The sequence below is a fragment of the Dipodomys merriami genome, unplaced genomic scaffold, assembly GCF_024711535.1.
Source record: "Dipodomys merriami isolate MVZ:Mamm:240054 unplaced genomic scaffold, mDipMer1.0.p SCAF_25, whole genome shotgun sequence".
NCBI lineage: Eukaryota > Metazoa > Chordata > Mammalia > Rodentia > Heteromyidae > Dipodomys > Dipodomys merriami.
The window spans coordinates 16,558,864-16,584,930 of NW_027203937.1; the positions used below are offsets into that span (position 1 = coordinate 16,558,864).

Here is a 26,067-nt window from a genome sequence, read left to right on the forward strand (position 1 = left end):
CCTTCTGAGAACAAAATGAATTGTCTTGGAGAGAGACACTTCCTAGCTGAGCCTGATTTTTTTTTAAATAAAATTTCAATGGTAGCTGGGCATTGGTGGCTCACTCCTATAATCCTTGCTTTTCATGAGGCTGAGATCTGAGGATCGCAGTTCGAAGCTAGCTTGGGTAGAGAAGCCCATGAAACTCTTATCTCCAATAAACTACTCAGAAAAAGCCATAAGTGACTCTGTGGTTCAAGTGGTAGAACACTAGCCTTGAACAAAAGAAGCTCAGGGACAGAGCCCAGGCCCAAAGTTCAAGCCCCAGAACCAGAAGAAAAAAGTCAATAGTTAGATAGATTTCTTTAGTAAAGTATTATTTAATAAAGCATTCAGATACTAAAATAAGACACAACATCATGTATGTTTTGTCTTAATAAGTTATAAAGCATTTCTTTCTATCTTCACTTATTCATCTTTGTTTGTTTTTTATTTATTTATTTACTTAATGTATGGTACTACGGATTGAACTCAAGGCCTCAGAACTTGCCAGGCAGATACTCTATCAATTGAGCCACACCTTCAGCACTTTTTACTATTGGTTATTTTTGAGGTGGGGTCTCAATATCCATGTGCCTTGTCTGTGATCCTCCTGTTTGTGTTTTCCCATGTGACTGGGGTGACAGATACAAGCCACCTACCCCAAGCTATTGGTTGAGATGGAATTTCATGAACTTCTATGCCCAGCTGGCCTTGATATCCCCCAGTCTCTGTCTCTCAAGCAACTAGGATTACAGGTTTAAGCCACCAGGCTGGTTATTCATAACATTTTAAATAAATCTTGAGTATAGTTGGCCCTCCATCCAAGGACTGAACCAACATTATATTGAAAATACTTTAAAAATAAATGTGTCTGGGGGGGCAGGGGGAGGATGGGAAGGGATGGGAAGGGGAAACAAAGGAGGAGGCTACAATGCTTGATAAGAAATGTACTCATTGGGCTGGGAAGGTGGCTCAGTGCTAGAGAGCTTGCCTTGCATGCTTAAGGCCCCGGGTTCGATTCCTCAGCACCACATAAGCAAAAAAAAAAAAAAAAAAAGCCAGAAGTGGCGCTGTGACTCAAGTGGTAGAGCACTAGCCTTGAGTTGAAGAGCTGAGGGACAGCGCCCAGGCCCAGAGTTCAGGCCCACAACTGGACCCCCCCCCCAAAAATGTACTCATTATCTTGCCCATGTAATTGTAACCCCTCTGTACAGTATTTTCACAATAAAAAAAAAAGAAACAGGGATTTTAAAAAATGTGTCTACTAAACATTTCAGTCATCATTTCCTAAACAATATATTATAATAACTATATTCACATAATATTTACACTTTGTATTAGGTATTAGAAGCAATCCAGATGTGATTTAAGGTGTATAAGAGGGTATGCATATATGTAAATATGACACCATTTTATGAACCCACTTGAGTATGTGTGAGTTTGGGTATCCATACAGGTTCTGGAACCAGTCCCATGTGTATAACATTATTCTTTCTGAACTATGATTATGGAAGTCACTGTTCTGGAAACACGTAAATGACTAGTAATATTAAAAAAAAACTCCACTTTTTTCATTTTTTGTGCTTGATTCATTCAGATCTCTCCCAAAGAACCCAAATTATATACTATCACAGGCAGATAAGTTATGTGGCAAATTGGGGCTCCTGGTTCATCGCTAGCTTTGCAGTACTTTCACTGGTGCTTGGGTTCACCATTTTCTTTCTCCACAGCTTCAATTCTCTTGTTAGAAATTTCTGGCTCCTCCTTTCCTCATTTTCCAAGGTGGTGGTGGTTAGAAGCACATTGGGGGGTCTTCAGATATTTTGAGAACATTGCAACAATTCAGCCCCTCCTTCTTAGAAGCACTGAGAACTACACCCAGAGGCCAACAGGCCATGGGTAGCTGCATCTTGCAGCCAAAGTTGACACGAGTAGATGGGCAAAAGCAAGACACAAGATTTCTTGAGTTCTCCGGGGACCCTTTGGGAATTAAGTGAAACCAAAATCTAGAACTCTTTTGTCTTATACTGATTTTCTCTGAAAAAGATAGCTGCTAGTACACTATCTGGTACACAGTATTTACTAAACATTTACTAAGTGGATAGGTAACTGGATGAATGAGTGAACAAGTGAATGAATGAAGTGTATCTGCTATACATAAAACTGACCATCTCAGAGCAGTCATCTCATGGACCCTTGGTCAAGTACCACATTCTTTCCCAAAGTCCTTTGTACCTACAGCTTCACCAAGCCCAGGTCAGTCTTTAATATAAGATATTGTCCTTTAGCCACTAGGAGTTATTCGGGGTGCTCAGGTGCCTGGAGAAATATACACATCCCAGGAGCCAGAGTGTGTTAATCTTTATTTTTCCCTGCTCTGATTTCCTTCAGGTCCAGATAATAAGAGGATGGCTAGAAATGTGTTGAAATACGAAAGGCTTTTGGCAGAAAGCTCCTACCAGGCAGCAGCTGAAGCTGTCATCCTGAGGCCCAATGTACCCCACCTGCAGACCCGAGACACATACGAGGCGTTGTGCCAGACCCTGGGTTCTCAGGTAGGATTCCTTGGGGAAGGCAGAAGACAGATTTGGCCCAAGTGAGAAGTTAGAATTGGAACAACATGAAGGGAAAGGCCAATGTCTTCAAAAGCAATAAAGCACACTTGTACAGTGGCTAAGTGATCACCTGTTTCTCTTGAATTCCAACTTTTATGTTGCTCCTAGACCCTTCTTCTCTTGCATTGAGCCCTCTCTTTTCTTCTAGCCCATTCACTACCAGATCCCCAGCCTCTATTGCTCCTATGAGACCAGTTCCAGCCCTTACCTGCTACTCCAGCCCATCCGGAAGGAGATTATCCACCTGCAGCCCTTTGTTGCTCTCTATCATGACTTTATCAGTGACTCAGAGGCTCAGAAAATTCGAGAGCTTGCAGAACCTTGGGTGAGTGTGTCCAAATGCCTGGAATTTAAGAGTATGAGAACAGGAACACCGGAACACTTAGATCCTTTGTTAGTCCAGAAGCTCAAAACACTACCCATTTTATTAAGCTAGTCATTGATGGAAAAATCATAAGGAGGTTGCCTCTCAAGGGAAAAGATTAACTGGAAGGAGGCAAGAGAGGATTTTTCTGGGGTATTAAAAATGTGCTTTTAGCTGAGTGCTGGTTGCTCACACCTGTAATCCTAGCTACTCAGGAGGCTGAAATCTGAGGGTTATGGTTCGAAGCCAGCCTGGGCAGGAAAGTCCATGAAACTCTTATCTCTAATGAAGCACCAAAAGAGAGAGAGAGAGAGAGAGAGAGAGAGAGAGAGCTAGAAGTGGAGCCATGGCTCAAGTAGTAGAGTGCTAGCCTTGAGCAACAAAGCTCAGCGACAGCTCCCAGGCCCTGAGTTCAAGATTGGCACCTATATAAAATTAAAATAAAAATGTGCTTCTAATATTTTCTTATGAACATGGACTTTGTGGCTGTATGAATTTGATGATAGTCAGCAAATGGTATGCTCAAGACTCATGCTTATCATTGTATATAAATTTAATCTCAGAAAATTTAAAGGAAATTTCCAAAAATGGCAATCATTCCAGATAACGAGGAGAAGAAAAGAATATGCTAGAGACAAGGAATGAAATTCTAATACATATTTAAAGACTGGTGGTGGAAAGATTATCTAGTTCAACTCCATGATTGTTGAAAAGGAAATGGAGGCTCAACATCTGGGAATGGTCTTAATTAAGATCATACACATAGCTAGAGACAGGACTGAAGTTTAGAGATACACTGATTGCCACTGGGCTTCTTCCTTACATCAGTTCATTTAGATTAAGTTATACTTGGTAGTAAGCAGCCCCTGAATCTTAGAGATACTTTCTCATATTACTTGTCTGTCCTGGGATTGGCTGCAGCTATTTCCTACATGGTCTCTGTTCTGAGATCCAGCCTGGTAGAGTAGTCTCTGTTAGGAACATTGCTGGTCTTATCCTAGAGGAAAAAGACAGAAATGACCGTTAAGCATGTTCTTAAAGCTACTGCTTAGAATTGCAGGTATTACTTCCATCCATGTATCATGGATGATACATGGATGGAAGTGTGTGCCCGCCACTGCAGGTACAGGGGAGTCAGTCTAATCCTTTCATAGGGAAGGCAGTACAAACCACGGAGCCAACCTTGATGCCAATGTGAAGAGAATTGCCCTCCTAGGAAGTGTGGTAAATGTTTGGAGAAAAAAATAGAATTGGGCATGGCGGTGTACAACTGCAATCATAGCTTGGGAAGAGGCAGAGGTCAGAAGATCTCAGTCTAAGGCTAGCTCTGGACAAAAGGATGAGACCCTATCTGAGAAATAAACTAATGCCAAAGGACTTAAGGTGTGACCCAAGTAATAGAACCTTGTCTTGTATAGCAAGAACAAGATCCTGAGTTCAAACCTCAGTCCCACCAAACAAGAGAAAAGGAAATATATATAATATAATATTTTTCAGTCCATCTCACCTCTCTGAGTCTGTTTTCCCTTTGAAAAATGGCACTTTAGAGGTACAAGTTGTTATGTCGAAAACGAACTTTACAACTTTGGTGGGGGGGGGCGGGGAGGTTTGGGGGGGCGGGGAGGTTGGGGGGGGCGGGGAGGATGGGAAGGGATTGGAAGGGGAAACAAAGGAGGAGGCTACAATGCTTGATAAGAAATGTACTCATTATCTTGCCCATGTAATTATAACCCCTCTGTACAGTATTTTCACAATAAAAAATAAATAAAAATTAAAAAAAAAGAAAAATGGCACTTTAATCTGCCTCAGAATTATATCCAACCAGAGATTATGCACTTAATGTGTGCTATTCATCCAAGAAAACATTTAGTCATTCAACTGAGCACACCCTTGTGCCAGACACTGGGCTGGTACTGAGCTTTTTCAGAGACAAGATATGTCTCCTTCCCCTTTTGAATCCTGCTGCATAGGAGGAAGGCACGCATTTAGAAGGCCCTGTGATACGTGCTGTAGAGAGGGGGTGCAGAGTTGTGCGATGGAGAACTAAAAACACAGGTTCTCCCCTAATGAGAAACCAGGTATGGGGAGGATGGCAAAGACAGAGAAGAGAAGCAGGCAGCTGTCACCATAGTGTGAATGCCATCAGGTGGTAACAACTATTCCAGGAAGACAGTCACACATTGCAAGAGCTAGCTAGGTGACATGTTGGGAGAACAACAAGTCTGTGAGAGCCAGGATGGAGGGTGGTAATTGATTGGTGTAGATAGTGAGACCCCATTAATGAAAGGCCTAAATGTCATGCTGGGTGGTTTGGGTTTTATCTGGTAGGCTGTGGGGCAGGGTGGGGAACTGTGGGATGGACAGTTTTAAATAGAGGGGTGGCATGACTGGACCGCTGGTTTTAAGTATGACCTGACAGCATACGTGGACTGGATGGAGAGCAACCATAGTCTTTTCATCCAAAAGGCCCTCCAGGCAAGTCTAGAGTCTCCATATGAGTTGTTGTTGTTGTTTGAGCTGATTAAGATCTACTGGTGATGGAACAATGACTTTTTATGAGAATGGCACGCTACCTACTGCGCTGACGAGGCCCCTACAATGACTTTTTAATAGTGTCAGCTTCTCAGGGAGCCAGTAGTCAAATCTGGCCAGCCACAGCGTTTTTCCTCAGAGCAGCTCTGTTGCCATGGTGATGGGACAGGCAGTCTACCACAGAGAGATGTTCATGGAATCCTTTATGGGCAGGTCATGCCTTTGGCATGCACAGCCCTTGCTACACTCTCTCTCCTGGAAGTGTCTCGCTGGGCTTCTATAGGTTGGCCCCCAGTGACAACTGAGCACAGACACTTCTGTGATTTGTGTAGGGTTTGTCTGCCTCTTTCTCAAAGCCTGCTCTCCCATCACCGCCTTCTCTACCTACCTTCCATCACCCTCAAAGACCCAGCTAAACCCCAAACCTCTCTTGGGCCCATCAGGTCAGGCCACTAGTCCTCTTGAGGGTCACATACACCAAATTATCCCCCCCATACAAAGCTTTTGTCTCTTGTTGTATCATACTTACTTTTAAAATGTGTTCTGAGCCAAGGGCCAGTAGCTTATGCATGTAATCCTTAGCTACTCAGGAGGTTGAGATTTGAGTATCACAGTTGGCAGCAAGCCCAGTAGGAAAGTCCATGAAGCTCTTTTATCTTATTAGCCAGCAAAAAAGTTAGAAGTGTAGGTGTGACTCAAGTGGTAGAGCACCAGCCTTAAGAGAAGAAGCTAAGGTGCCTAAGGCCTGAGTTCAAGCCCCAGTACCAGCAGACACACACAAAAAAAATGTTGACTGGAATCACTAGCTGTAACATGGGTTAGCATTCTGTCTCCCCAGTTAGACTAAAGTAACAGGCGTCACATCTTGAAATCAAAATGACTTGCTCTGGGTTATGCCCCTTGCAAACAGAGTACTATTTTTTTTTTCTTTTTGAGATGGGTGTTACTATGCTGCCCAAGCTGGCCTCAAACTCCTGGGCTTCAAGGGATCTTCTTGCTTCATCCTCCTGAATACCAAGCCTAGCCAGAATAATCTTTAAAAGATCATCTTTGACCTTATAAAATCCCTTTCTTAAACTCTGTGATGGGTCACTTTTGCTTGAATACTTACCAAGTTCTGTGTTCTGGCTGTGGCTGACTCCTTCTGCCACATCTTCCCTTGCCGCCCAAACTCCAGCTGCCTGGAACAGCCTTCTGGGTTATCTCTCTCCTTCTGTGTTCTCTCTCTCCTTTCTGCCTGGAATGCCTTGCTCTCCGTCTCTTTCCACCTTTGCAACTGCAATGCATCTATGACCATCCTGGGGAACCTTCCTGTGCCTCCTAAGAACTAACGGCCTGTCTCTGTATTTCCACAGCCCCTTCTCCCTTCCCATCATAGCTCCATGAGATGATTTATGGGCAGAGTCTTAGTCTGTTTTCATATATTGTTTTTCTAATGCCCAGCACCATGCGGAGCACAGAAAACAGCCAACAAAAAAATGAATGAGCCGGGCGCTGGTGGCTCACGCCTGTAATCCTAGCTACTCAGGAGGCTGAGATCTGAGGATCGCGGTTCAAAGCCAGCCCGGGCAGGAGAGACCGTGAGACTCCTATTTCTAATAAACCACCAGAAAACCGGAAGTGGCGCTGTAGCTCAAGTGGTAGAGCGCTCGCCTTGAGCTGAAGAGCTGAGGGATAGCACCCAGGCCCAGAGTTCAATCCCCACGACCGACAAAAAAAAATAAAAAATAAAAAAAAAAATGAATGACCTGGGCTGGGAATGTGGCTTAGTGGTAGAGTGTTTGTCTACTATGTATGAAGCCCTGGGTTCAATTCTTCAGTACCACATAAACAGAAAAGGTTGGAAGTAGTGTTGTGGCTCAAGTGCCTTGAGCAAAAGAAGTTCAGGGACAGTGCCCAGGCCCTGAGTTCAAGCCCCAGGACTGGAAAAAAAAGAAGAAGAAGAATGACTTATAGGTCCACAATAAGGATTGTGAAAGGAATTAGCTACAAAGTAGCTCCTTAATTGGGGAAAAGGGAATTCCTAGGATTGATTTTGCCCTGTAGTAACAGAAGAGATCATCATCTCTCCTCTATACATCTCTCTCTCTCCCCTCTATGGATAGCTCAGGAGGGGACACCAGGAATAACTGGGGAGACAGGATCAGTCATCTGATTTTCTAGGTGCTAGAATTGTAGAGCTACAGGCTGAGAAGAGCTCTCAGGAACATATTTGCATGCTGTGTGTTGCATGCTGTGTGTTGTTGGTGGGGAGACTGATCCACAGGAAGAAGGCTTTCCAAGATGGCCACTTGGTTTGGCAACCTGAGAGAAGACAAGGGTTTCTATCTTGTGCACTTGGTTCACTGCCCCACCATGGCTCTGAATGCCTGAGAAGCCTCAGTACTGGTGTAAAAGCCTAGAGTGCCTTTCAGTGCAGAGCAGAGCAGATCTTGACTCATTTGTGGTCTGTATCCATTTAACCAGTGCTGAGTCCCTGCTTCCTTCCTGGCCTCTGCAGTTGGAGACACAGCACCATATACAGACTCAGCCTTTACCCTCACACACCGGTCACCCTCCTGACAGAGGCTGTGAATAAGTGATTCTCTCTCTGAGAATCACTGTTTGTGTTAAGGAGTCATTAAAAAAAATATTCTGTCTGCTACATGCAGACAGAATGAAACATTCATTTAAAAAAATGGCTTTGAACTGTAGTCTTCTTCATAATCAAAGCTGCAGCCAAAGATTGTGATTCTCAATAAGGAAGGTTTCAACCATAGGGAGCAGCTGAGTTGAGCTTTTCTTGTCATTGGCCCTGTCTGCCACTTGAATCAAGACACAGTGCTTACTACATCAGGCCCCATGCCTGCTCTTACCTAACTCCATCTTGCAGACACAAAAGGGATTGAAATGCCAGTTTTTTTTTCAACTTCTAGGACTTGTACTGTGTGTTTACTGTCTTCCAGACACAGCAGTGAAGGTTACTTTCAACTCTTAAGATTTTTGCTCACTTATTTTATTTTATTTTCAAGATCACCAAATTATTACCATGTACAAAATATCCTTCAGTGGGTGATGAACCAGCGATTATCTTGTGCTTTGAAAGGGGCAGCCTGTGGACATAAAGAGCCTGCCCTTTGTGATGTAATCACTTGGACTTTGTCTTGTCCTTCCACAGCTACAAAGATCAGTGGTAGCTTCAGGGGAAAAGCAGTTACAAGTGGAATACCGCATCAGCAAAAGGTAAGAAGGACCACCCAAGAAGGGACCATGCCTGCTGCCAGCTGTCAGCAATGGCGTTTCTGGGACAGCCATAGATGCTGTTGGAGAATCTGTAGTTCATGTTGTCTATGTATTGTCTTTTTTTTTTTCTTTTCTTTGCTGGTCCTGAGGGTTGAACTCAAGTCCTGGGCACTATCCTTGAGCCTCTTTGTGCTCAGGGCTAGCATTCTACCACTTGAGCCACAGCACCACTTCTGTTTTTTTCTGGATAGTTTAATGGAGATAAGAGTCTCACAACTTTCCTGCCTGGGCTGGCTTTGAACCATGATCCTCCGACCTAAGCCTTCTGAGTAGCTGGGATTACAGGTGTGAGCTACTAGAACTTGGCTTTTTTTTTTTATTAAGTGGCAGTGCTTCACTAGGTAGCCTAGACCAGCTCCTCAAACTCATCTTCCTCCTGCTTTAGCTCTCCAAAGATGAGATTACAGGCATGTACCACTATACCTGGCATATGCATTATTTTTTCTCTGAGAGGGAAAAGCTTCCACTCTCCTCACCTCAGGACCTTCCTCAAGTTCTGTTTTCTGAGAAACTAACAAAGAGGCCATTAGAGAAAGAATTAAAAAAAATACCTCTACTCCAACTAGAAAATAAGCATCTAGTTATTCCTATCTTGAGTTTCCTTTCTGGAAACTATAGTCCTGTCCACATTTGTCATTTGACTTTGCAGATTCTATTCCCACCTCTGACTCATATGCTAAGCATGACTTGCGAACACTCAGGCAAGAGTTATTACTAGCCTCCCAGAACCACAGGCTTCTCTAGCAGAGCCTTTTCTCCTGTGTACCCAACTTCATCCTCCTCCCTGTATCTCTGTCTCTTCACTACAGCCCTTTATTTGCACAAGACTACTGGGAGACAGTGCAGGCAGGAATGTCTTTCAAGCCAAGCAAGGCAGCCATGTCAGCATCCTGGGGAGAGGCCAGATCTCACGGGGATAGTCTGAATGGGAGGTGAGAGGGAGAAAGCTTGGATGCTGAATCATTTTGGCTGAACTTATTTGGTCTGGTAGACTTAAGGAGCTTTCACATTAGGAGTTCTTCTTGAAGCTTTGGAAGTCTGTGTGACTCAGCTTTATTGTTTTTGCTCACATTCCTGGAATTCTAGTGTTAAGAGAGGAAAAATGACCTTCTGTGTAGGTGCATGGTTTTAGGGAAGTATGTGGTATTTTCTTCACTTTTCAGATCACACTATCACCTCTTTTTCCCTCCTGACATCACTCATCAACTTTTGAATTTTGGTTCTGTCCTTGTAACTTCACTGGAAATGGTCTCTCACAAGTCACCAGGGCTAGGTATCAATACCTCACACCTGTAATCCTACTCAGGAGGCTGAAATCTGAGGATCGCAATTCAAAACCAGCCTGAACAGGGAAGTCCATGAGACTCTTATGCCCAGTTAACTAAAACAAGTCAGAAGTGGAGCTATGGCTCCACTTGAGCTATGGCTCAAGCACCAACCTTGAGCAAGAAGCTACAGGACATTGTCTAGGTTCTGAGTTCAAGCCCAGGACTGACATGCATACACACACACATACACACACACACAAATTTACCAGGGACTGGGCATGGTAGCACAGAACTCTCAAGGTACAGTAAGGATACATAACAAAACTGTGTTTCAACAAGAAACAAATAAACAACAAAAATACAAGGCACTCTGAATTGCTAAATTATTTTCCTTTTCATGTACCTCCATTGGTTCTCTGTTAGCCACGTTAGTCCATTTCTCCTTGCCATAAATACCCCCAAATGGAGACTTTATAGAGAACACAGGTTTAGTTCACAGTTGTGCAGGCTGAGAAGTTTAGGAGCATCTAGTCAGGGCCTTCTTGATGCATGCTGAAATGGTAGAACAGAGCAAGTATGCTAATTCAGGTTTCTCTTCTTTTTCTTTCTTTTTTTTTTTTTTGGCCAGTCATGGAGCTGTAACTCAGGGCCTGGGCACTGTCCTTGAGCTTCTTTTGCTCAAGGTAGCTAGCATTCTACCACTTGAGCCACAGCGTCACTTCTAGCTCTTTCTGTTTATGTGGAATCAAATCCAGGGTTTCATGCATTCTAGGCAAGAACTCTACCACTAAGCCACATTCCCTCTTTTCTTTTTCTTATAAAGCCATCAATCCCATCATGGCATGACATGACTTTATTTAATTCTAATCATCCCCTAAGACCCCACCTCCAAATGCCACTACCGTATGAATTAGTTAATCCATGCATTTTCAACACAAGGACTTTGGGATTGGGGACAAAGTTCAGATCCTTTAATCAAACATCCTGGTCTTTCTTCATCATGCCCAGAGCCTACTCTTCCAGACCTTTTCTCACAAATCAGATACTTATAGCACTTGTTCATATTATTTGTTGTCACACCTCCATCTTTGTGCTTGGGCTGGTTCCTCAGGCTAGAAAGTCCTGCCTCATCTATCACTGAAACTTATGCACCCTTCAAAATTTTGCCCAGATAGCCCAGTAGAAATAACTTCTCCTTCCTCAGTGCTTCCCAGCACTCTAAAGTCTACTTTTCATCTTTTTCCACTCTAATTTGGCCTTAGATATAGTTGAGTTTTTCTTCTCTCACAGTCCCTAAACTTGCCTTGAGTATCTTTGCAAGCCTAAGAGTTTGTGGCATAGTAAGTTTGTAGGCACACTACATGGAGGAATGAGCAAATGAACCCATCACTTCAAGAAGTGGTCTTCTAGTACCAAGCATGTAGTACCAGAGGGCTCATGGTCTCCCCAGAGGTTCACTGGCTTTGCTTTTGTAGTGCATCCTTAATCTCCCAGGAACCTCTGGACCTCTGCCCTTCCTTCCTCTCTTTCTCTCTCCCTCCCTTCCTCATTTATCCCTCCTTTGGCTCCTCCCTCCCTTCCTCTGGCAACTGGCAACTTCTTCATTTATCCACACACAGCACGTAATTATTTTCAACATCATATCACTGATGCTCCGATCTGTGGTGTGTTTTAGTGCCTGGCTGAAAGACACTGTTGACCCAGTGCTGGTGACCCTGGACCACCGCATTGCTGCGCTCACGGGCCTTGATGTCCAGCCTCCCTATGCTGAGTATCTCCAAGTGGTGAACTATGGGATTGGAGGACACTACGAGCCTCACTTTGACCACGCTACGGTAACATTGGGGTTGATAATTAGTCTCCTGGGGGAGGAGAGCCAGCCCTTGTTTAATTCTCTCAAATGGGTTCTCAATAGTTTCTCCAGGAATAGTTAATGGAATCGTAGAACAAAAGTTTTTGCTTCAAAAATAGCTGAAAACTTTGGCTTCTACTGATTGCTGCTAATTCATTTTCTTATCTGTACCATGCCTGTCTCCAGAATTGTCTAGTGAGGGAATAATGAATATAGACTATAATGGAATTGTTTCTTCTACTTCACTTGGGAGTGTTCTTCCTCTAGCCTCTCTCCTTCCCATTGATCTCAACTTCCCACCATTGCTGACAGTGGCAAATCATTTTAAGTTTTTTAATTAATTAATTAATTAATTTTTGTCGGTCATGGGGCCTGAACTCTGGGCCTGGGCGCTGTCCCTCAGTTCTTCAGCTCAAGGCTAGTGCTCTACCATTTGAGCCACAGTACCACTTCTGGCTTTTTCTGCTTATGTGGTACTGAGGAATCAAATCCAGGGCCTCATGCATACAAGGCAAGCACTCTACCACTGAGCCACCTTCCCAGCCTTCATTTTAAGTTTTAATTTCTATTAGCTTATGTTAGTTGCAGGAGAGAAGTTTCACTGTGACATTGTCTATATATGTTTACAATGTATCCCAATCAACCTCCTTCCTGCTTACTCTCTTACCTTTCCATGATTCCTATTCATCCTACCCTTTGTTAGCCTTCTCTATCTCTGGAGCACCTCCCCACCCCCTCATCTGAACCAATTTGAGAATCAAAAAGACTTCCCTAAGAGAGTGGACATGATCAATGCATGATATATGTATAGGTGGAAATGTCACAATGAACACCATTAATCTGTACAATCAAATGTGCATTCATAATTATACTTAAATGAGCAAAGGACTTAAAATACACAGATGGCCAATAAACTCATGGAAAGACACTTCACACCATGAATCGAAATAAATACCTTCCCCCAAACTGATCTAGAGACTCTGTCCCAACTTTATCATAATTCCAGGAGACTTCTTTTTTTAAAAAAATTGTTGGTTTTAGAAATTAACAGACTGGGGGCTGGGAAGGTGGCTCAGTGGTAGAGCACTTGCCTTGCATGCATGAGGCCCTGGGTTCGATTCCTCAGCACCACATAAGCAAAAAGAAAAAAAGCCGGAAGTGGCACTGTGGCTCAAGTGGTAGAGTGCTAGCCTTGAGCTGAGGAGCTGAGGGACAGCGCCCAGGCCCAGAGTTCAGGCCCCCCCTCCCACCAAAAAAAAAAAAAAAAAAAAGAAGAAATTATCAGACTGATTCTAAATGCAAATGGAAGTGCAAAGGACCTAGACCAGTTAGTTTTGTAAAAGAAAAAAGTGGCTCAGAGCTATATCACATCCTTGACACTCTGTTTTTTTGCTTCCTGCATTAATGGTGGAGCCCTGGCTGTCTCTCTGGTATCATCTGCATAATGTCCTGCTATGTCTGGTATCATCTGCTATGTCTTGTTTTGTCTCAGTCGCCAAGCAGCCCCCTCTACAGGATGAAGTCTGGAAACCGAATTGCTACATTTATGATCTATGTGAGTCTTGCTCTGGAAGGACCGGAGCTTCTTACTCAATGTCTCTTTTATTTTATAATTTTCAAAACATTTTCATATATTGATTTAACCTTGTACTGAACTCAAAAACCTCGAGGAATTTTGTGGCTATCAGGGAGCTTTTTTTCCCCCCCACAGTATAGGCAACAAGAATAGATTTTCATTCCTCAAACAGCTCACAGCATAAGCTTTGAATTTACACAGGTATAACTGTGACCTTGCCATAGGCAATAGAGTTGGATGGAGGCAGGGTTACATTGAAGGCCAGGAGAATAGGAGGCTTGAACAGTACAGAGAGAGGATACAGTCTCATTTCAGATTTATGGCCTAAGCAGGGTTGAAAAGCATGGAGGTGAGTGAAGTTGTGGAGCCAGAAAAGAAAAAGAGAAATGAGGCAGCTCAGACTATGAGAGGAAAGAACAAGAGTCCTACAGAGAAATTCAATAGTGCTATCTCTGATATGTACTGAAAATCCTACTTCTTTTCTCCCCATAAAATCTGTAAAATCTCCACTGCACCTTTTAAAGAAAATACAGGCTAGATGTCAGTCAGTAGCTCATTCCTGTACCGTCTGCAACTCAGGAGGCTGAGATACAAGGATCCCAGTTTGAAGTCAGCCTAGATAGGAAAGTATGAGACTCCTACCTCCAATTAACTACCAAAAAAGCTCAAGGATAGTGCCAAGGCCATGACAAGCCCCAGGACCAGCACACACAAGACACACACACACACACACACACACAGACACACACACACACACACATACACACACACACACACACACACACACACACACAGATAAATTGGCCTCCACTCCTGATTCTTGGCCTGATCCTACAGGATCTGGCCTCAGTCTTTCTTACAATATCTCTGCTTTCCCTTCAGGACTCCACAAACAAGCCATGATTTAAAACATTCACTCAGAAGAGATTATTAGAAGCAGTCACTAACTAGAGGAGGTTTGCTACTGTTACTGAAGGATGAACATGTTAAGTATGAAGACTCTGGATAACAAACAAAGATGAAGGCCTGGTTTCAGACCCACTGGTGTCAGAAACTCAACTTGGTGTTCCCTCTTCTGTAAGGCCTGGATCTGGTCTCTACAGCACAGCCAAAAAGGCAGCCAGAGCCTGGCACTCAATATGGTCCCTGGACCTGCAATTCCAATGCATGTTTCCAGGTAGTTTGTACTTCCTGCAGAACTGGAGGCCACCACTGACAGTGGTCCCTGGCCTCTTAGTGGCCATTTCTGATCAGAGTGACAGCAGAAGTCAGCTGTCATGTAGCATGTACATCTCAGATCTGCAGCTGGTTGTCATCACTGGCCACCCAGGCTGACAGGATAGGGCATGGCTGTGAAGAATGGAGCAGAATATATGTTTATTCCCCCCCGCCCCCGCTCTCCCCTCTACCTCCCAACCCTCGCCAGCGCCTCCTGTATTAGGTTCCCTGGTTACAGAGCTAATTTATCATAGTGAGGGCAGCATGGGTGTAAAAGTCCAGCAGAATCATGTGTGTCCATTTGGAATGTGCTTTGGTTTTGGAGTCAGTCAGCCTCCACATAAGGCTGCGCTTACTAATGGGGCATTGGTACTAATTACATAAATTATTTACCCTGCATCATTTTCCTGCCCTGAACTTCCTCACAGGATTGTAAGCATCAGATGAGATAATGTAGGAGACTATCACTCTGGAATGTCTCATACAAATCTATATTTCTACTTTTGTAGCCCATTAAGCAAATAGAAGGGCCCCACAAGAGTGATTGGTGTCATGAGACCTCAAGGTGCTATCAAAGACTAGCAGTGATTTCTAAAGACAATTATAGAGGTTTGTGGGAAATGAGTTATATGGTAGGAAGAAAATCATCTTTAAGGAGTGCAGAGGGCCTGGGCCCCGATGGCTCACATCTGTAATCCTAGCTACTCAGGAGGCTGAGATCTGAGGATCACGGTTCAAAGCCAGCCTGGGCAGGAAAGTCTGTGATACGCTTATTTCCAATTAACCACCAGAAAACCAAAAGTGGTGCTGTGGCTCAAAATGGCAGAGCACTAGCCTTGAGCAAAAGAGCTCAGAGACAGCACCCAGACTCAGAGTTCAAACCCCAGGACACACATACACACACAAAAGTGCGAAGGATAGAGTTGAAATCATACGGTGATTTTTTTTTTTTACTCAGGCTGGACATAGGTGGGTCCTAATATGAAACAATGGGGGGCAAACAGAAAGGAGGGTTCTTTCCCTACCAACCCAAGCCTCATGAGCTTTGTAGCATGCAGAGTCTATTTCAGTTTAATTAATTATGCTGTAAAACTACAGGTAAAGGATGGCCAGAATAGTCAGGGTCATCCCTGTGGTATTTTGCCTATACCCACAGTGATTTGGTGGGACATGGGGTAGAAGGAAATCATCCAAGCTGTAAGTTATTTGAACATGAGGAGTGGGCTGACATTATCATTGGCTTTGCAAGTGGGTACAGGGGGCATCAAAGCACACAAAAGCCCCCACTGCCATTTCCAGGTTCTCAATCGCCCAGTCGGTTCAGTTCTCTCTGATAAGTGCCACCATCCGGACTCCTCTAGTGCTTCTCTGAAACACAAGTAGTTATAGTAAGGTTTGATTGCCATAAGATGAAAGAGCATGAACTAAGTCTTGCTCTCCCATGTCATGGCTGCTGAAAAAGTAATTTAGCAGTACGTATCAGAAGTATGAAATTTGGGTACACCCCTTTGACTCAGTAGTTCTAAAGCTAGGTCTCTTCTCTGAAAATAAACCAGAGAACAAAATAATTTCATTCACAAAAGTGATCAGAACATTATTGTTTATAGTAAATTATATGTTACATATTATATGTGTTAAATATTTAGACATAACCTAAAAATTCAGAAGTATGGAGAGTTATAAGCGGAGACTTTGTAGCCAGATAGTGTTGACTCTGCTCAAAGTCTGGCAGTGTCATGGAAGAATTATGTGACCTTTAGTAAAGGACTTAATCTCTCAAAACCTTGCTGTTCACCTCTGTAGAAAGGAGAATGATAGTAACTAGCTATCTCAACTCACAGGATTCTTGTGAGAGAGAGATATTTGTAAGGACTTAGTATGCCATTCCTATATTTTTAAAAATGTCTATAGTTACTGTGTATTTTTTTGACAATCAGAACAAAATTTTTCAAATGAAGAAAACATGGCCATAATTCTAGAATATTCTAGCAGTAAAAGGTCTTAGCTTAGAGGGGATCTGAATATATATATATATATAGTTTTTTTTTCCAAAACAGGTTGTTGAAGAAAAACACTTTAGAAACTGGTTTTCAAGGCTGGGAAGGTGGCTTAGTGGTAGAGTCCTTGCCTAGCACGCATGAAGCCCTGGATTCAATTCCTTAGAAGCACAGAAACACAAAAAAACAGAAGTGGCGCTGTGACTCAAGTGGTAAAGTGCTAGCTTTGAGCAAAAGAAGCTCAGGGACAGCGCCTAGGACTGGCGAAAGAAAGAGAGAAAGAGAGAGAGAGAAAGGAAAAAAGAAAGAAAGAAAGAGAAAGAAAAAAATTGGTTTTCAAGTTATAGGTCATGATCCATTAGTTGGTTATGAGGTTATTAGATTTGAACAGCATTTTAGAAAACTGAACTGAAATATAATAAACTTGGGACATATCAGAGTAAAAATCTTACAAAACTTTTACTGTAGTGTGTATGTGTCTATGTGGGTAAGTTTGTATGTGTATGTATGTATTATGATGTAAAATTATGGTCTCGATCAAAAAGTTTGAATGTACTCATTTTAGCCTCCATAGGATGTTAGCTAGAAGGGAAAAGAAGGAATTCCCAACCTTGCCCTCCTGGGGTCCTGTGGGCAGGCAGGTGGAGGCTCCCTGAATTCTGAAGTTGGATGATTGTCTTGCAAACACTTCTCCCAGAGTTGAAATAGGGGAGTACAGGAGGGAGTCTGCAGAAATGACCTCAGAGATTCATGAACCAGGGACAGAGTATGGACGGCAGCCATTTTTAACTGCTTCTTCCTCCTGCATTGTAGCTCAGCTCTGTGGAGGTTGGAGGAGCTACCGCCTTCATCTATGGCAACTTTAGCGTGCCTGTGGTTAAGGTGAGTGGGACACAGCCCCAGAAGATGGGGGTTGTGAGGGCATAGAACCACTCCTTCCCTCCCTTTATGCTGTCTGCTTGCAAGCTGATGCCTTAGATGCACTTTTTGCACCTCCACAGAATCTAGTTCCTTCCACACTGAGAGCTAGAGGCACTCAGGGTGTGGAGAAAAGGCAGTAACCATTCTGTTGCTATGGAGGCAAGATATTTGATTACTGCATGACTATTTCCTCCAATCTTCAAAGCCCTCAGCAGCCTTTGCCTGATTCAGGAATGAGATGAAGAGAAACGAGGTAGATTGTGCCTGTAAAGCACTTAGGACAGTGTCTGGCACACACCAAGCATCCATAAACGAATGCTGGAGTCTGTGTGTGTGTGGGGTCCCTGGGATTGACATCTCTTCTAGGATTAGAAACACATGCTTCATTATTGTGGGTTTGGTGTAATTTAATGGCCAGGTTAAATTAAATCTAACTTTGCCCCTTCTTGCTTCCCTAATTTCAAGGCCCTAAGTATCCACTTCTTTGGTAGGAGTAGATAATTGTAATACAGTTAACCTTCTGGGGCTTAGTAGTAAGTGGCTAGAGGAGCATTCACCATTCACATCTCCTTTTTTGTGTGTACCAGTGCTGGGCCTTACACTCTCACTTGGCTTTTTTGATTAGGGCTAGCACACTGCCACTTGAACCATGACTCTACTTCCAGCTTTTTATTGGCTTAATGGAGATGAGAGTCTCTCCAATTTATCTGCCTGTGCTGGCTCAGCACCTGAGTAGCTAGAATTATAGGTATGAGCCACCGGTGCACCCTTCTGGACTATTAAAATGGTCAGTTGTACAAAGAATATCTTGTACCACCTTGAAACAAGAGGCCTAGTGTCTGCCCTCTCCTGACTCCTGTGCTTTCCCTCATGCTAGCACTCACCACTTGTCCTGTCCTGGTCTACTTTATGTCTGTTCCTCTTGAGTTTCCCGATTGCAGAACTGGATGTTTGTTTGCATGCCAAAGGCATAGGGGACCAAAGCAGGCCCTCAGTCAGTCGCATGAACGAGTGAATGGCAACTTGTTATCTTGTGCCCCAAACTGCATGGATCACTTTCTTGTTGAATGGCATGCATACATTTGTCCTTAGCCATGTGCTTCTCCTGAGCTGAGATTCTCAGCTGGGCTCACGGGACTGGGCCCTGTTGCTTTCAGAATGCAGCACTGTTTTGGTGGAATCTCCACAGAAGCGGTGAGGGTGATGGTGACACACTTCATGCTGGCTGTCCTGTGCTGGTAGGAGATAAATGGGGTAAGGCCTGCCTTTCTGGGTGCCAGAATATGGTGAGAGATACAGAGAAAGGTGAAAATGGGGAGTGGGTAGGAGATAGCACAACCCTTCATTCCAAAGGCTTTGCTCTAAGGCCATGTTATAGTGAAATAATCCATTATCAATGAAGTGTGCTCCACAGACAGGGAACCAGTAAGGAGTCAGGGTGTTATCACAGAGCAGATGTCAGAAAGGTTTCTTGACCTGACCAGAGGTGCCTTGAGCACAGTTGAGGACTATGGTGCAGAGATCTTCTCATTCCAGAGAGAGAACCATGGAGTCCCCTCTGTTGCCATTTTGTACCTCAACAGGTGCTCACACAGGAAGCATGGATAAGCAGCAGGAGTCAGAGGTGTGTGTGTGTGTGTCCAAGAGAACTTAGCTGTGAAGACAGAAGGGGAAGAGAAAGGGGGCTCTGGGGAGATGGGGACCGCCTGAAGCAGCTACTCCTTCCTTTCACTGCTCAGGAGTGGCCTCCTGGGGAATATGATTTCTGGCATAGAGGGTAAGTGAACTTAGTGACCACAGGTTTGACAATTACAGTCAGCAGAGTCTCTTGGAGTTTTCCCAGACAGCAGTATTCACTTCACTATTCATCTCTGCTTGAACCGACAGCTGGTAGGCCCTGATGGGGCCAGAGCTAGGCTAGTGAGTGACAGGGTGTAGGCGCTGAGGACTGCTGACCGTCCTCTCTCCCCAGTGATCAGGGGGGTACACAGCCCTGTGGCCAGCTACCTGCTAAGTCTGTGCTCTCTGCCTGCTCTCTTCCAGTGGCCAACAAGTGGATACATGAGTATGGACAGGAATTTCGCAGACCTTGCAGCCCCAACCCTGAAGACTGAAGTGTTGGCAGGGAGCCGCTATGAAGTCCTGTGGTTCTCCAGAGATGCCAGGAGCCAAAGCCAGAGTAGGAGAGGAGGCAGGAGAGCCACCTTCCGGGAAGAAGGCCTTTTCAGTATTGCTGGTTCCTTGCAAATGGGAGACGACAAGTAGTCTGAACCAGGGGACTCTTGAGAATTGACATTTGTGTCTGCTGGATCTGTGACAGAACTGAGTGGATAAAAATGGAGCTGGGTGCTAGTGGCTCATGCCTGTAATCCTAGTTACTCAGGAGGCTGACATATGAGGATCACAGTTCAAAGCCAGCCCGGACAATAACCAACTAACCACCAGAAAACTGGAAATGGTGCTGTAGCTCAAAGTGGTTGAGCACTCACTTAGAGCAAAAGAGCTCAGGGACAGCACCCAGGCCCCAAGTTCAAGCCATATGACAAAGAGAGAGAGAGAGAGAGAGAGAGAGAGAGAGAGAGAGAGAGAGAGAGAGAGAGAGAGAGAGAGAGAGAGAGAGAGAGAGAGAGAGAGAGAGAGAGAGAGAATGGAGGGGCAGATGGCCTGAGAGAAGTTTCTGAAGCTCAGCCAGGATTAGAACATATCTGACAGTAGTCTCTAGGGTTGCTACTTGACCACAGGGACACTTTAGCAGTAGTGAGGACACCTGAAAGAGGGGCTGGCCCACGGCAGTAAGCCTTTCCCCTCTGACTTCCCTCAATGCCCCCGCAGGGATTGTCTGACTCAAGAGCTGTACCCCACATGAGGGGGAGTATATCACATGGTGATTTTTTTTTAAGTAAAAAGCAACTTAACTTTTCTATGATGATTTTAATAGTCACAAAAAATGTTTACAAATTACTTGAGAATGTTGATGTCGTTAACGCTGAGTAAAGAAAGGCAGTGTCTAACATTCTGTTGACGTATGCTCTTCTTTCAGCCTGGCTCACCTTGCCTTGACCACATGCCATCTACTAACATTCCAGTCCTGAGCCCCTGTGCTTAGCACCCCATCAACCATGGCTCCTATTCTCGGGCCTTGCTGGCCCAGCCCAGCTCTTCTCTTTCCTTTCTTGGATCAGTTTCCCTTTAAAGAGGCTTTTCCTATTCACACCACCAGCGAGCCATTTTCTGTCATTTCAACTGATTTTCACTTTCTTCCTAGCATGTATGGTGAGTTGAAATGACTTATTTGTTCAATTCTGCCCAGTTGCTTCCCTTGCAGAGTGAGAGCTTAGGCCCCCCTCTATTTTCTAAATGCTTCTACTATAGCCATCACACTAAATTTCAGCATGAGTGTATTTGCCAGGCTGCCAGCACTAGACACTGCTCCTCATTCGTCCTGGAATCCCCAGAGTCTGGAGCAAATAAGTAGGCATTCAGCGTTTTTGCAAAGGCGTCCTTTAAGCTGCACTGTGGAGGGATTTTTTTTTTTTTTATATGAGCAATCTTTCTTGCAGAAGGACAAGCGAGCTACGGCTGCAGTGATGGGTGACGATGATATTTGAGTGCTTGTACCAAGAGAACAGAGGCCACTCAGCTCAGGTTCCTCACCGGGGTTGTGGGTGCATCTTGCTTAGGAAGGAGCCACACAGTGAAAGGAATGGGTGGTTTGACTCCTAAGCCGTCTTTGACCACCCCCAGGAAGGACTCTGGTGTTCTGATATCTAGCTCTCTCAGAGCCATGATGAACACCTTGTTACATCCCTGCTAACTATGTTACACATGCCAGGATGTGGGAAATCATACTAAATAACTGCCTTGCTAAATGATTCCACCTGCCTCCTCCAGCCCCAGAAAAATGGAGCTAAGACAGAAAGCTATGGTCTATGGTAAAACCATTTCACTTTAGCAGAACCTGGATGTCTCAGAATTTCAGGGACAGGCTGAATCAATCGCAGCATTGGCCTGCATGATGAGCACAAGGAGACTGGCATGGCATGGCTTTACAGAATTTGTGCACTCATTAATGCGCATCCCAATCTGATGGGTTGGATTCAGTTATATCTGGTTTATGATGAGGTAAAGTAAGGCAACTCACCTAAGGTTCCACAGTATGGTTCCAAACCTTGCGCATTGAACACATGTGCTTTTAACAGTATTTGGGATATGGCAATTATCAAACTTCTTTTTTTTTTTTTTTTTGGTTGGCTGTGGGGCTTGAACTCTGGGCCTGGGCGCTGTCCCTCAGCTCTTCAGCTCAAGGCGAGCACTCTACCACTTGAGCTACAGCGCCACTTCCGGTTTTCTGGTGGTTTATTGGAGATAGGAGTCTCACGGTCTCTCCTGCCCGGGCTGGCTTTGAACCGCGATCCTCAGATCTCAGCCTCCTGAGTAGTTAGGATTACAGGCATGAGCCACCAGCGCCTGGCTAATTATCAAACTTCTTAACCAGATGACTGAGACCCAGGACCATGTAGCTTCAAATGAAGCAAAAACTGCTTACTGAACATTTCTCAGGAGCAGGACTGGGGCTCAGCCAGTCCTGTGGGCAGAGAGGTGCATTCCCTGGGAGCTAGGCCAGTAGGGGGAATGAGGCAAATATATCCTAAGTTCATTTAAGTACAATGAGAAAATGTGGCACAAAAAAGAGACATTTATCGAATACATGAATGAATTGTGTCGATCCTACTCATGTACCGCGAACATCTATTGGATGAGGACTTTGGTAGGTGCTTCATGAGAATCCAAGAGAGTGAAGCAGCTGCTTACTGCACTTGAGACCCAGTGTCAGACAGAGAGGGAATAATGGAGAGGAAGCCTGTGTAGTGCCCATGTGAGGCTTTCACACTGGAGCACCAGGAGAACAATGGGAAGAGGGAAAATGTGTGTCTGAGCAAGACAGGGGCAGGAGCCACCCCAATTTGTCCCCTTTGCATAGGGGGGCAGGAGGGCTGTCTAGGAGGAGGAGGCAAGGCAATGTTGATTCTGGGGACTCCTGTCTAGCACCACCACAGGAAGGACAAACTACCCTTTCATAGCACCACTCAAAGAGCCCCCTGTTTGAGGACCATAGCTACTCAAGGCAGGAAAAACCAAAGGAGCCTCTGTGTAGAGGTGGATGGGGAGAGACAGATGTGTTCATAGCAGAACTATGAAATTAGCCAAGGGCTGGGGGAGATGACAGACACTTGTGTTACTCTTTGCCAGGTATTTAATGTTCATATCTTATTCCCAATCATCTCTTCTAAGCAAGAGTAGAAAAACGGGGCTCAAAGGAAATGTATCCTTGATTCCACCCAGCTGAGAGCTGAGCCAATTTGGAGCTTGGGAAGTTCTACCCAAACCCACCCCTCTAGTTGTTTCCAGTCCCTTTCTGACCTTGAAATCCCTAGTTGTCTCTTCCTTTTTCCTTTCTCTTACCCCCCTCTCTGTAGTCACCTTCAAGTTGCACAGGATCCCTCCCACCCAGAATCTGATCTGCCTGTTTCCCCCTAATATCTGAGTGATAGGAAGCTTCTTGTCTCTGCAAGAAACACACTTGGAGTTAAAATAAGGATCCTGGTGAAATTGAAAATTCTCTCAAAGGAACAAGGTAGTAAGGTTGGCTTTCAGGCCCTGGGATATCTGGATAGAAGCCTTATTGACCACGTGTTTTGGGGCATGGCTCAGAGAGACAGATGCTCATAGGCTAACCTCTACTGTTTCAAGTTCACCACACTTTCAGAGGGAGCAAAGCTGGAAGCCCACCAGGCTCCAATGCATCTGGGTAAGAGCCTGACACAGGAAATGATTTGCCCATAATTGTGTTGGAGTCGGACCCAACTAGAGGCAGAGTTTCCTGGCTCAGAGATCCATGTTCTTTCCAAAGCTCCACAGGTGCTTCTTGGAACGGGAGGGAGCACAGTGGGCAAATGGCAGCAACCCTTGTTGGTGTTTCGGCAGGCACAGGCTGTTTGTGGTCCATCATTCATTCAATGAAGCCAAATAATGGCATGTTTATGCTGCCACAGGGATGCTGTGATAACCGAGACAGAACTACCACCTGACGCACAGCTCTTCTCCTAGGTTTTGAATCTAGAGGTCTGGAAGTGGTCACTGAGACAACTACATGTACACAAATGTGTACAGCACTATTATTCACAATAGCTCATAGGTAGGAGCAACCTAAGAGTCACAAAATATGGTGTATGTACAGAGGATTATTAGCTATAAAAATGATTGTTTTGATATTTGCTACCACAACATAGTCAGACTTTGCAAACATGCTTAATGAAATAAGCCAGACATGAGTATGTATTGTCCGATTATACAAGAATTGGCAAATACTTAGTGAAAATAGGTTTTCAGGAACTAGGATAGGAGGAAGGGGAAATGATTGTTTGATGAGTATATTATTTCTGTTGGGAATGATAAAAAAGTGTTTGAATATAGATGAGGTGGTGATGTGTGGTACCACAGCATTACTTACTACTATGGAATTATACATTCTATATCATTAACAACAACGAAACCTTTAAGCCAGGCACCAGCAGCTCACTGGTAGCGTGAACCACAGCTACTCAAGATGCTAATATTTGAGAATCAAAGTTCAGAGCCAGTCTAGACAGAAATTTTTTTTTTTTGGGGGGGGTCAGGTCATGGGGCCTGAATTCTGGGCACAGCTCAAGGCTAGCACTCTACCACTTGAGCCACAGCGCCACTTCTGGCTTTTTTTTTTTTTTTTTTTTTGCTTACGTGGTGCTGAGGAATGGAACCCAGGGCCTCGAGCATGCAAGGCAAGTGCTCTACCATTGAGCCACCTTCCCAGCCCCGGCAGAAATCTTTTATCTTCAGTTGACTAGAAAAAGGGAGACATGGTAGACAGCCATGAGAAAAAAAGCAGAAAGCACAAGGCATGTGCATACATGCACACACACACACACACACACACACACACACACACACACACACACACACACACACACACACACACACACACACACACACACACACACACACACACACACACTTCTGGGCCAGAGGAAGGTTTACATTACTGAACAGCACTCTGGCCCCAAGTACACATGAAGATCAACTAACTGCTTGAAAGTAACTCCATCAAGTGAGGGTACAGACAGGGGACCCTAATGGGCCTTTGATATATGGGATACCTAGGAAGATGTATGGCTTTGGATAACAGGCTTTTGCCTTGCTTTCCCCTCGTTTGGAATTCCTCAACAACAATGCCCTTGTCTCAGCACTGAGGCACTTGACACTATAGGAAGTACATTTCCTGTACACCATATATGGACATCTCATTAAACCCTCATAGCACTGTATTAAGTACCCTGTTTTGGAATGAGAACTTGAAGTTCTGGAAGAAGTCATATGCCCAAGGTCTCCTGACTAGTAAAAAATAACATGACACTGAGTTGGGAATGTCTCCTGTCACCAGGCTTGTCTTCCATGCATCTGCCCCTTGCCCATCTCTTTCCGTTTATGGCTCAGGACTGATAGGCACACACTGGCCTGGGAATTGTGGCCTTGCTCTAATTCAGAATGTGCTGTTGGGCAGCTTAGGGAAAATCACTTTGTCAGAATTGCCCTTCCCTACTGATCTGCTTGCCCTTGCCACCCCGCAAGGTGCAGTGTAGGTGCAGTGTCTTAGGGTATTGTCTGTGCTATCAGTTACTATAAGCAGCTACATCAGTGTCATGCCCATTATTCAGTGTGAAAAACATTTTTCTCCGTTACTCAGGGACAAAAGGCCAACCACCTGGATAGACTCAGGTTCCACAGTTCCGCCTGGCACCAGGCTGAGGTTTTCTAGTAAACTGCTGAGAGAGGAAAGCAGCTCAAGGAATAAGGGAACCTCTAGAGTTTACATAACTTGCTGAGCCCTGGATACAGAGAGAGTGTGTTGACTCTGGCCACTGATGAGGTGACCAGGCCAGAAGCTGGCTGCAAGACTAGGGACAAAACAGTTCCTGTAGGGAGCAGTGGACTGTCCTGCTCTTCTGCTGCTGTTGTGGCTCTCTTCCAAGCCCCAATTCTGATGGCAGGTCTCAACTCAATCCAACTCAGTAGTTTTTAGCCCTTCTCTCTAAATCCGTTTGGTGTATACAGTCCATCTCCAAAAATTAAAAACGTTCCTTTTTGTGATCTGTGCTCCTTTCCTAATGTTTTATACTTATCTTTACCTGGAGCACAACTGTTTCTTTACCAATCACTTTGCCTCTATTCTGGTGCCCACAAACCCAGGTATTCAGGTTACCATAGAAACTTTCCTTAAAAAACTGGTCTTATCATGTCTCTGCCTAGTCTAACTTCTGAAACATCCCATGCCTGCCTCTCAAGGCCTTTATGTTCTGTCTCCCTCATTTGCTCTTCTGCTCATCT

The 26,067-nt window shown here is 44.4% G+C and overlaps 1 protein-coding gene across 1 annotated transcript in view; it reads left to right on the forward strand.

Moving 5' to 3' along the window:
* The window catches only part of P4ha3 (prolyl 4-hydroxylase subunit alpha 3), a 33,499-nt gene extending 13,663 nt beyond the window's left edge, over positions 1 to 19,836 (forward strand). The window contains exons 6-13 of the mRNA XM_070034670.1: positions 2,413 to 2,576; positions 2,785 to 2,961; positions 8,690 to 8,754; positions 11,758 to 11,917; positions 13,427 to 13,489; positions 17,539 to 17,607; positions 18,804 to 18,900; positions 19,690 to 19,836. Of these exons, the coding sequence (XP_069890771.1) occupies positions 2,413 to 2,576; positions 2,785 to 2,961; positions 8,690 to 8,754; positions 11,758 to 11,917; positions 13,427 to 13,489; positions 17,539 to 17,607; positions 18,804 to 18,900; positions 19,690 to 19,760 (866 nt within the window). The 3' untranslated portion in view covers positions 19,761 to 19,836. The remainder of the gene's footprint in view (positions 1 to 2,412; positions 2,577 to 2,784; positions 2,962 to 8,689; positions 8,755 to 11,757; positions 11,918 to 13,426; positions 13,490 to 17,538; positions 17,608 to 18,803; positions 18,901 to 19,689) is intronic.
* Positions 19,837 to 26,067: the final 6,231 nt, after the last annotated feature.